At 49.4% G+C, this 9,212-nt stretch overlaps 3 protein-coding genes across 6 annotated transcripts; 1 reads left to right on the top strand and 2 right to left on the bottom strand.

Moving 5' to 3' along the window:
* Window positions 1-1,074: 1,074 nt before the first annotated feature.
* Window positions 1,075-5,308, bottom strand: Mlc1 (Myosin light chain alkali). 4 transcript variants are annotated; one of them, XM_011139199.2, is made up of 6 exons: window positions 5,128-5,308; window positions 4,798-4,825; window positions 3,362-3,670; window positions 2,880-2,966; window positions 2,419-2,488; window positions 1,300-1,356 (listed from the first exon to the last, which is right to left on the bottom strand). In XM_011139199.2, the coding sequence occupies exons 1-5, from the start codon at window positions 5,128-5,130 to the stop codon at window positions 2,457-2,459; spliced, it is 459 nt and encodes a 152-aa protein (XP_011137501.1). In that variant the 5' UTR covers window positions 5,131-5,308; the 3' UTR covers window positions 1,300-1,356; window positions 2,419-2,456. The 4 variants fall into 4 exon arrangements, with proteins under 4 accessions (XP_025163528.1, XP_011137500.1, XP_011137501.1 ...); XM_011139198.3 differs by lacking the exon at window positions 2,419-2,488 and having other exon boundaries at window positions 1,077-1,356; XM_025307744.1 differs by lacking the exons at window positions 4,798-4,825; window positions 5,128-5,308 and adding an exon at window positions 4,609-4,759.
* Window positions 5,224-5,748, top strand: LOC112590627 (uncharacterized). Its single transcript, XM_025307745.1, has 2 exons — window positions 5,224-5,504; window positions 5,610-5,748. Exons 1-2 carry the CDS (start codon window positions 5,226-5,228, stop codon window positions 5,730-5,732), a joined length of 402 nt encoding a protein of 133 aa, XP_025163530.1. The 5' UTR covers window positions 5,224-5,225; the 3' UTR covers window positions 5,733-5,748.
* A 174-nt stretch (window positions 5,749-5,922) lies between these two features.
* LOC105182067 (uncharacterized) lies at window positions 5,923-8,971 on the bottom strand. Its single transcript, XM_011139216.2, has 3 exons — window positions 8,665-8,971; window positions 8,209-8,417; window positions 5,923-6,675 (listed from the first exon to the last, which is right to left on the bottom strand). The coding sequence occupies exons 1-3, from the start codon at window positions 8,762-8,764 to the stop codon at window positions 5,941-5,943; spliced, it is 1,044 nt and encodes a 347-aa protein (XP_011137518.2). The 5' UTR covers window positions 8,765-8,971; the 3' UTR covers window positions 5,923-5,940.
* Window positions 8,972-9,212: the final 241 nt, after the last annotated feature.

Genomic DNA, 9,212 nt, shown 5'->3' with positions numbered 1-9,212 from the left:
CCGACCGGACAGCGCATCGCTCCGGAGTGTCGTCCGGATGTTTAACTCCGATTAACCCCGATTAACCCCGCGCGCGACTCGAATTCTCTTCCGAGTGAAATCTTATCGGCGCTCTCTGAGCCCGGAATGGCGGTGCGTTGCGTGCTTAATTGTCGGCTGGCTCTCGACAGTGGCGGTATTTGTCGTTCCTCTTTTTCTCTCTCTCTCTCTCTCTCTCTCTCTCTCTCTCTCTCTCTGTCTGTCTGTCCGTCTGTCTTGCTTTCTCGAGGACTCGCGCTCAAGTAGAGCAAGAAGGTGTCGGTCAGACACCAAAGTAGTTGCTGTATGCTGTGAAGCGGGGTTGGCAAGTAACGCGTTACTTGCAAAGCTACTGGCGTTTCTTTCAGATTCCACTTGGTGACGATTTGGTTACTGTCTTTCTTCCATCGGTGAAAGTAACGCGATTGCGTTCCTTCGGAATGACGACTTCCGAGTGACAAGTATAACAGTTACTTTGCACCCGCTGAACACGCAGAACGGGCAGAAGCGAATCCTAGAGAAAGGATCATCAGAACTTGGAAGTAGTTATAGCGAAATTGTAACGGTAACGGTAACGAGTTACTCCTCAAGAGCAATTACCCCAACTCCGCCGCAAGATCTGTATTGACCATTCGGCCGTCACGATTTGCTCGCCGAGCCACCCATAGGGGGGGGAGGGGAGGATGTAATTTCTCCGGCGTGGGATATTCTCGAAATAATAGTCATCGACAACTAACTTTTAACCCTCTCTGGTATTCCGAGAGGAACGATTTATTACAGTAACAGTAAGAAGTAAATTAACACCGACCGTTTCATTCGGTTTTGTACAATGCCGCTCTCTATTAAAGACATCTTGTATACCGCATGCTTATAACGTGATAATATTGCGCGTCGCAACAGTGTGTGAAACCGAATGAAATAACGACGTGGCATGCGCTCGAAATGAAATGTCAGGTCGTCGTACTTTTCTCGTTTCCTTTTGTACTCGATGTTGGCGGGGGAGGGAGGGAAGGCTTTTTTCCTCCTTTCCGCTTTCCCTTTTCCGTGAGATGTATGTACGCTGACGTCTCGACGATGCTGATTTCGAAGATCGAATCCGATTGCGAATCACGTGCAAACTGTAAAGTGAGTCCTCGCGTAACCGCGAGCGATGAGCGAACGGGAGAGAGGGGGATGAGAAGTGTGGCGAATGTGACGAAACGAATATATGGCAGATGTGTGTCCTTCGTCGATGTGTGTGAAGCGTGGCGGGTGGATGCCGATCGCACGGCGATCTTGTTGTTGTTCATTCATTGTCGTCAGTCGCTGCCGCCCTCTCGCACAGTCTACGAAGGAACGCTGCGAACAAAACGGGACTGTCATTACATTCGCCTGCGCGGAAGGGTGAAAGAAAGACGCGCAAAAGCGTGTCGACAGAACACGGCCAAGCCTACGTTCACGTAGAAGACGGCGAGAACGTACACTTAAAGGCGGAGATCGAAAATTAGTCTGCGTGTAACTTCGTTCACGTCGCTGCCGGACGACTCAATCGTACCACCTTCGAACAATCTGGGCGGCGAACGTTCGGTTTTGTGCCGCCACGCCGGCTTGCTTCAGACAGTAGCAAAGCGACAAGTACGTCACAGTGATACACGTATACTTGTACAATGAAGCATCAATCATTTGCGTACAATGATCAGGCTGCGAGGCATTGGCAGACATCGTCTTCGCGAAACGAAAGAAAAAGGACGTGTGAACGTCTCGGACTCGACGGATGTGTCGGAAAATAATCAACCGTTCTGCACGCGCGTCTTCGATCTATGGATGGAAAATATTTTATTCTAAAATATTTTGTTTACTACGTATTTTCTCAAGCAGATTTAATAAACTCAGACGTTTCTCGCGTATATTTCTATTGCAAATATTAAATTTTCGGCGCGTGGCGTTGAAATAGATAGCGTGATACTTTAGCCTGTGCAGCAATTTACAGTGAAATTTCTGCAGGAATGTAATACACAACTCGACCGAGAGAGAAACGTTACAAAAAGCATATCCGTGTCATTCATTTCAATGATCTCGTCGAGTCGTCGACCTCGTGCGCGAGCAAACCTTTGTATGCGTTTCCGCGCGAGAAGCGAGTTATCGATTTCAGCATCCCTGTTGAACTGCAACGTTGCGTCCTATAAATTCTGAGGTGTGCTCGACGACAAAAGACGGATGAACCGACGACGTTAATAGGTGCAGAGAGAAGGAGAGAGAGAGAGAGAGAGAGAGAGAGAGAGAGAGAGAGAGAGAGAGAGAGAGAGAGAGAGAGAGAGAGAGAGAGAGAGAGAGAGAGACAAACAGACAGACAGACAGACAGACAGAAAGCGGACAAGTTGCGGAGAAGCACGGAGTCGCACTACTACAGGATTTACTCACGATGAATGATTATTTGTCTCGATAACACCTCGATCAGCTTACAACAGCACCATCATCTTCTTCAAGAAGGCTGCGAAACACAAAAATGTGGAAAAGTCAAACGATGGGAAGGGAATAAATCGGGGCCGGGCGATCTCTTCACGTTGCCGGAACGTATCGAGGGTGCGTATCACGAATCAGTGCGAGAAGCCGTGAGGAGGTAGGGGGAGGGGGGCGGGCTGGACGAGTCCTTCAATTGTACTCTTATAATATACAAGGGGTGAATTTCTACTACCAACGAATTCGGGGAACTTACAGAACAGTTGGGGGCGAGGGGTCTTCTGTTCAAACTAACGTGCTTTATGTCAACGTGACTCACGGATGCGGATGATTTAACACTCTTTGTCTATTCTGGATGGGGACCGAGGGGGGGGGGAGGCGGCGCATTCACGGTTCTCGAGCAACAGCAGATCGATACTTACGGGCATAGGGGATGAAACCGTCCTCGTCCTCTGGATCCATGCAGTCCTTCAGCACTTGCTCGCACTCCGGATCAGCGAGACGTTCACCTGTAAAGAATTTAACGTTGATCGCTTGGAAGCTGATTTCCTCTCAAGATTTTGCTTCCCAACCCAGCCGGTGGCGCGGTTCTGACGAACATATCTGCGCGACTGAAGAGTTTCGTCATAAAATTATATCGAAAGTGAAACATGCGTATACCCTCTGCAATATCGAAACACTATAATTTAGCCAATTAATACAATCGTACGATTAAATACTTAAAAAGTGTCTATGATTAAAACATCTCTCTCATTCAAAAAAACATTTCTCTCTCTGAGAAGCCTCTATCGAGATAACGTTACGTTACTCAGGAGAGACAAAAATGACATGTGCGTTATAATCGACGTAAAATTAAAGATGATCATTTCTCATTCTGTTTCGAGTAATCGCAAGTCGATCGTACCGAGCGACAGAAGCGTGTGAGACAATTCCGCGCTGAGCATCATTCCATTCTCCTGCTTGTCGTACAGCTTCAAGCACTCGAGGAAGTCCTCGTAGCATCCCTGTTCCTTGTCTTTTTTGCATTGGCTGAAGATGGGCAGGAATTCGTCCAGTTTCATCTTCTTCTCGCCCTTCTTCTTCGTACCGCCCAGCTTCTCGATGGTGGCATTCGTTGGGTTCAAGTTCAAGGCACGAAGGACGTTGCCAAGGTCGACGGCGTCGATGACGTTGGTGCCGTCCGAGTCATAGATGGAGAAGGCGAATTCTGCCTCTTTTTGGAGAAGAAAAGAGCAACGCTTCTTTATGGGGTCTCCTCATTGTGTTACATGCGGCAGCACGCCACCGCGGATACTCTCGCAAACGCGTTCTTTGATAACCGGCTGATAATTTGACGATTCCACAGGAATCTTGGCTTGGATACGCTCGGTGTCTCGGTGTTGCTCATCGGTGTGTCGCTCGCACTTTAAATACGCGAGATGCGAAATCTAGGTTAATACCAGTCGTAGGCACGGAGAGTACCGCTTGCGTACCTAGTTCAAAAATATTCTTCTATTTCGGGAGACGCGCGCGGCAATCCCCACCAGCCGGCCGATTGAGGAACTCGCTGGTGGAAGTAGTGGGTCAGATTACCCCCGACGAACCATATAAGAACAGCCTACCAACCTATTTTTGACGTGCTACAGACTGGTCGCATCCTCCTACCCGCGTCGCTGAGTCGTTACGTAACGTTAAAAATGGCACGCAATACGTGCGCAAGTGCGAAAAGTAGCGAAAAGTAGCGGCAGAGAAAATTATCCGCTGAATCCGCCAATCAGCCGGATGCGAGTCGAGAAAAATTGCGGCGAATTTGGAAATGTTAATCTTAGACGTCAGAATTAGACGGAGCTTTCTTCAGCTTTTTTTTTTCATGTTAACGGGGATCGCAGGGATGCAATTTCCGGATTGTCGAGTGTTCAATACCGAGAACGAACGCTGATCTCATTCTAGAGGGAAAGTTTTCGGCGTTATGAGCAGTGAATATTTTCTCACAAGTTTTTTGCCTCACAAGCATTTTACCAATCAGATTGAAATTTCGATCGCTTGTGGTGAAAGAATTATAAGAGCGAGTGAGATAATATGATTCAGTAAGGGGGTGTGTCGGAGGGTTGATTACGCGGCACAACTTGACGCGCACTTTACCGTCGATTGACCGCGATGGGAGTTCCTTACCGATTCTCCTGGCCGAACCCTGCTCACTTTTTTTGCTTGCGTCACACATCGGTAAAAATGTTACTAAAATTTCGCGTACGCGAGGACACTTCACTGATTGACGCAAGTTTCCGTTAATTGCACATCCGTCTGGTATGCCCGGGACGCGTCGAAAATATGACGAAACTATTTAGAGATTGTTCTACTCACTTTCGACGTCCTTGCCGCTGAGGTCCGCCTGAAATGCAAGAGGAGATCCTTTTATTGCGACATTACGATCCGCTGGCCCGACATTATTACCGATAATAATTCACGAGGATAATCTCTATTCGCACTTCATTAATATCGCATAAATGAAGCACCGCATCTATTAATACCCCAAGAGCGATCGACGGGCGATCAGTTGGAAGGATTTCTACTTTTAAAGAATACCGCGAGTGGGAGAGACGTGAGGAAGGTAAATTCCGGGGATGAAAAAGGAAACCTCCTGAAGACATCCTTGTGGTGTTTCATGAGAGAAAGCGGATAACCAGGACTTACCATTGCCGATCGACTAGTGCCACTGGATGTTGACCGAACGGAGTTTGAGCCAGGAGTGGTACCGGGTGTTCCCAAATTTACTCATTTTATTTCCGCAGATGTCGCTACGGTCAGGATACGCTAGAGTCGCTAGAGGAGGACCAGGCCTGCGAGAGGCACCGGGCATGGCAACGCCGCCTGGTCCAAAAACAGTACGAGGGGCGAGCGCGAGCACCAGGCTGGTGTTCTATCGTCGCTACGATAAATGGCTCTTCGACGTCGGCTACGACATGCTTTCTTACGTCAGGGTTGCCAGATCTACCGCGCCCGGTGGACGCGTCAGGCAAAAATACACTCTCGGCTGTGTGCGTCGGCCTTCGACGTCACAGCAGTCTGCGGTGATTGTCCCCGTCATACTCGGCTCGCAAGAGTCGCTCAAAAATTGATAACTTAATGAAGAATTCAACAAGGCCGACTAAACCGTGAGATGTTGTATTTTACAGAATTTTGCAGGCTCGAGCAACGCGAGCTGCCGCGATCGCCAGCTAAGAAACGCGCCGGCTCTGAGTCACGCGTCGCGCCTGAGCCGAAGAGCAGGATGCCGAAGTCGCGGAGACCGTGGCTGATAACTCTGCGGCCTAGTTATTTTTACCCGCTTGATTCGCGGACCTGCGACGTGTCTCCCTCGCGAAAACGCGCGATGAAGAGGGCTGTCTCCCGCGCGCGGACGGAGCGCATCCGTCCTCGAACTTCGTTACGAGGCAACGTAGGTGGCGAGGTAACGTTCTTGCCGGCGCCTCCTCCTCCTCCTCCTCCTCCTCCTCCTCCTCCGGGTCAATTCTTCCGGCTGAAGAATGCGCGAAAGAACTTCCTCAGCCTCCCAACGAGGCCTCTCTTCTTCTTCTTCCTCATCGTCGCAGTCATCGTCATCGTCGCTTCTCCGGACGCCTTTCGCGCCTCGACTTCGTCGTCCATCGTCAAGATCTCCTCCACCACGACGTCGCGCCGCGACTTTGACGCCGACAGCGGGCTCGACTCGTACCTCTCGATCCGCACCTCTTCAAGGCAGTTTTCCCTCGAGGTGGATGCCGCTTGCTGGCTCGACCGGGACTTGAGTTCACCAGCCGGTTCCTCATGTCGCAGCTCGACGTCACGGAGGTAGTCGGTCGACTCGCTCGCTCCGAGAACGTCCGTCGTCGTCTCCAGCTGGTTTCCAGTGCGTTCGATGATCCTGATGAACCGTTCTTCCTTCTCCTCCCAACACGCGACACGCTCCTTGGTCGGAGCGGAGACAGCTTTGTTGGCGGCGTTGGCCGCCGTTGACTTGTTCTCCAGTTCCGCGATCAGCTGGTGCAGCAGGCCGACGGACACGTTGGCCGCCTCTCCGACGACTCCGCTCTCCTTCTCCTTCCGGACAGCCTCCGCCGGCTCGGCCGGTGACTCGGGGACTGCCGTGTGCACGATCTGCTGCGTGTCGCCTTGACCCTGAGTCGCGCGCGTCGTCCCCACGACGTCATCGGACTGGCTCGCGCGCGACGCGCTGTCGATGTTGCTCGCGGCGTCTTTCACCTGCTCGAACGCGGACAGGTGCGTGAGCGAGCTTCCTCATCGCGATAATACGATTCGCTCACTGGCTACGCGTGGGATTAACGCGACACGGGAGCGGCGCTACAGCAAGCCGCGGGCGCACCACGTCGTAGAGCGCACGCGAGAGGTCCTTCGCACGCGAGAGACCCTTCGCATGCGAGCCTCTTGCGAACGCGGCTGGTCGGCCCGGCGAACGCGTGGACGCGCAAATTGACCGTAACAATTTATTTCGCGATAGGCCGTTCGGTGTCATCGCTTTTCGCCCGGCTGGGATTTCTGTCGCGTGCTTCGTTCACACGCTGCTACGGCTTTCATCACCCAATCGCGCGCTCGTGACATCAATCAGAATTTCGTTCAGATTCATGCGCTACCCGGCTAGAAATTTGAATCAGATTCACCTAACATTGATAAGGACCTAATAGAGTGAATGAAAGGTAATCTTAAGTAAGTCAGTCCTTATAATGTCCTGATGATAAATGAGTAAGGAAGACCTTTATAAGGTTATAATAATTGGGTCCTTAATGTACCACATTAACACACATTAGGACCTTAATGTACCAACCTAGTGTATGATATAATATGGTTCAGTTAATCAGGTCCTTGTCGGGATCTTATTCATTGTACCTAATATGATTTGCATTATCAAGTTTTAAGAAAACAATTTTTGGGTGTCATTTCCAAATATGTTTGCATTAAAAAAACACTTCAGATCACTTGAATATATTTGTAAAATGCTATAGAAACTATCCTTTTTTTAGCAGTCAATAAATAGTTGTAAAATTAACGTGACATGCAACTTTTCTCTTTAACGCTACTTTATGTCTTGTCACCTTGTGATCCTTTATGATCTTATGATGTTCATTTTATGTTTCTTTTCTGAAACATTTTACAAGTATGCTCAAGCGATCTAAAATATTATTTCATGCAAATATCTTTTTATTTGAAAATGACATGAGAGAATTTTCAGCGTGTCATTTCTTATTTCTAATTTCATCATCCAATATAGCTGTGGCGAGTAACCAGGAGCCATAATTTGAAAAAAAAACGTAATAAGGATTCCACAAAGTAACTCAATAAGAGCCTGACTATGAATCCTTACTAAGGTCCTGATATCCACGCTGCGTTACATGACTTACTAGGACCCGATAATATTACCTTATTGGGACCTGATGTCCAAATGAGGTTAACCTGATCAGCACCATGGGATAAATTTCTATCTCAGGCGAATTAGCCTGAGACACACTTGGAATTCAGAACTAAGATCATGCCGCGTCAGAATTGAGAAAATCAAGAACATTACTTCACCGAGGGGGAGGGGGAGAGGGGGGGCGTTCGACTTGCTGAAAGTTTCGTCGCCACTTGACAGCTTTATCAGGAGAGTAATCTTACTTGCTGGATGAAAGTTAAATGACTGGCTGTGTGTCATTATCATAACTGATTAGAACTCTGTAATAACGTTCTCGCGAGACGTTCTGATTCTGTCTCCCTCTCTCTTGTGCAACCACACTCAATTACCTGTTTCTCGAGTGCCAACAATGGCGGCGGTAGCACGTAACACGAATCTCCGATCTGTATGTCGCGCAGGTCGCAAACAATCTGCGCGATCGCCGCCATCTCTTCGGCTTTGCTGTAGCCCACGCGTGTGCGTTCACGCGCTTGAGTCCTCGTGAGTTCCGACTGGCCGTCGCCGGCCTCCTCGTCGACCGGCTGCTCCCAGGATTTGCCTAACGACCACGCGTCCATCACTCACGCGTTCATTCGTTCACGCGTTCATCATTCGCTCTTAGCATAATTGCGCAGCCATCTCCGCGAGATACACATCGATCGCGCGACTTATCGCGCGCAGGAGAGACCGCGCGTTGTCCCTGAACAACGTGTCTTTGTCGGCGAACAATATCGACGTGCATGCGAAAGCGGCCGCTATTCAGCGCGCAGTTGCATCTGCGAGACGCACCAACACCTGCGCCTTACCGTCCTCTGTGTCGCGGTCTATGACGTCCAGAACTTCCAGCATTATCTTGTCCACCAGTCCTCTCGCGAATGCCTCTGCCATGATTTGAGGCATCCTCATAAAGAGAACCTCTCCGCTTTCACGTAACGCAGCGCTTTCTTTCACGGCAGGCTAGACAGTCATTCTTTTATCTCCGCGAGCGTGTGCAGTATGCAGTACACTCCGTCGTCGCATGATTGCTCCCGCGATACGCGAATTTTTCGACATTCTTGCGCTTTCTGCCGAGATTGTACCTTGTCGCTCGCGTACGGTCGCGGACATAAAGATTGTCACTTTTTTTTTTCATAACTTTCGGGACGCATCCCGACTCGAGAGGGATGAGAGCTGCTGCTCCACCTGCGGAGCACGCCTGCGCTTGTGACTCACAACGAAAGGCGAGAAGTGAAATATACGTGGTACGACATAAGTATATAAACAATTCTTATATTTTGCTTGTAATATCTATCCTTAATTCTTTTCCGCTACAGACAGCTATGAAAAAAATTTCCAACATAATTAATGTTGAAAC

The sequence above is a fragment of the Harpegnathos saltator genome, unplaced genomic scaffold (genome assembly GCF_003227715.2).
Source record: "Harpegnathos saltator strain DR-91 unplaced genomic scaffold, Hsal_v8.6 scaffold93, whole genome shotgun sequence".
Classification (NCBI taxonomy): domain Eukaryota; kingdom Metazoa; phylum Arthropoda; class Insecta; order Hymenoptera; family Formicidae; genus Harpegnathos; species Harpegnathos saltator.
Note: the sequence above shows the minus strand (reverse complement) of the source record. Positions and strands in the feature narration are given on the sequence as shown.

Bases quoted from the DNA above. Each gene is read 5' to 3' on its own strand.
- Mlc1 (XM_025307743.1), bottom strand. From the start codon at position 4,657: ATGTGTGACGCAAGCAAAAAAAGTGAGCAGGGTTCGGCCAGGAGAATC. The intron at 3,671-4,608 runs GTAAGGAACTCC...TTCTCCAAAAAG, and splicing joins GGGTTCGGCCAGGAGAATCG to AGGCAGAATTCGCCTTCTCC. The intron at 2,967-3,361 runs GTACGATCGACT...AATTCTTTACAG, and splicing joins TCACACGCTTCTGTCGCTCG to GTGAACGTCTCGCTGATCCG.
- LOC112590627 (XM_025307745.1), top strand. From the start codon at position 5,226: ATGTCGCTACGGTCAGGATACGCTAGAGTCGCTAGAGGAGGACCAGGC. The intron at 5,505-5,609 runs GTGATTGTCCCC...TGTATTTTACAG, and splicing joins CGACGTCACAGCAGTCTGCG to AATTTTGCAGGCTCGAGCAA.
- LOC105182067 (XM_011139216.2), bottom strand. From the start codon at position 8,764: ATGAGGATGCCTCAAATCATGGCAGAGGCATTCGCGAGAGGACTGGTG. The intron at 8,418-8,664 runs GTAAGGCGCAGG...CGTGGTCGTTAG, and splicing joins AGACCGCGACACAGAGGACG to GCAAATCCTGGGAGCAGCCG. The intron at 6,676-8,208 runs GTAATTGAGTGT...GCGTTCGAGCAG, and splicing joins TGTTGGCACTCGAGAAACAG to GTGAAAGACGCCGCGAGCAA.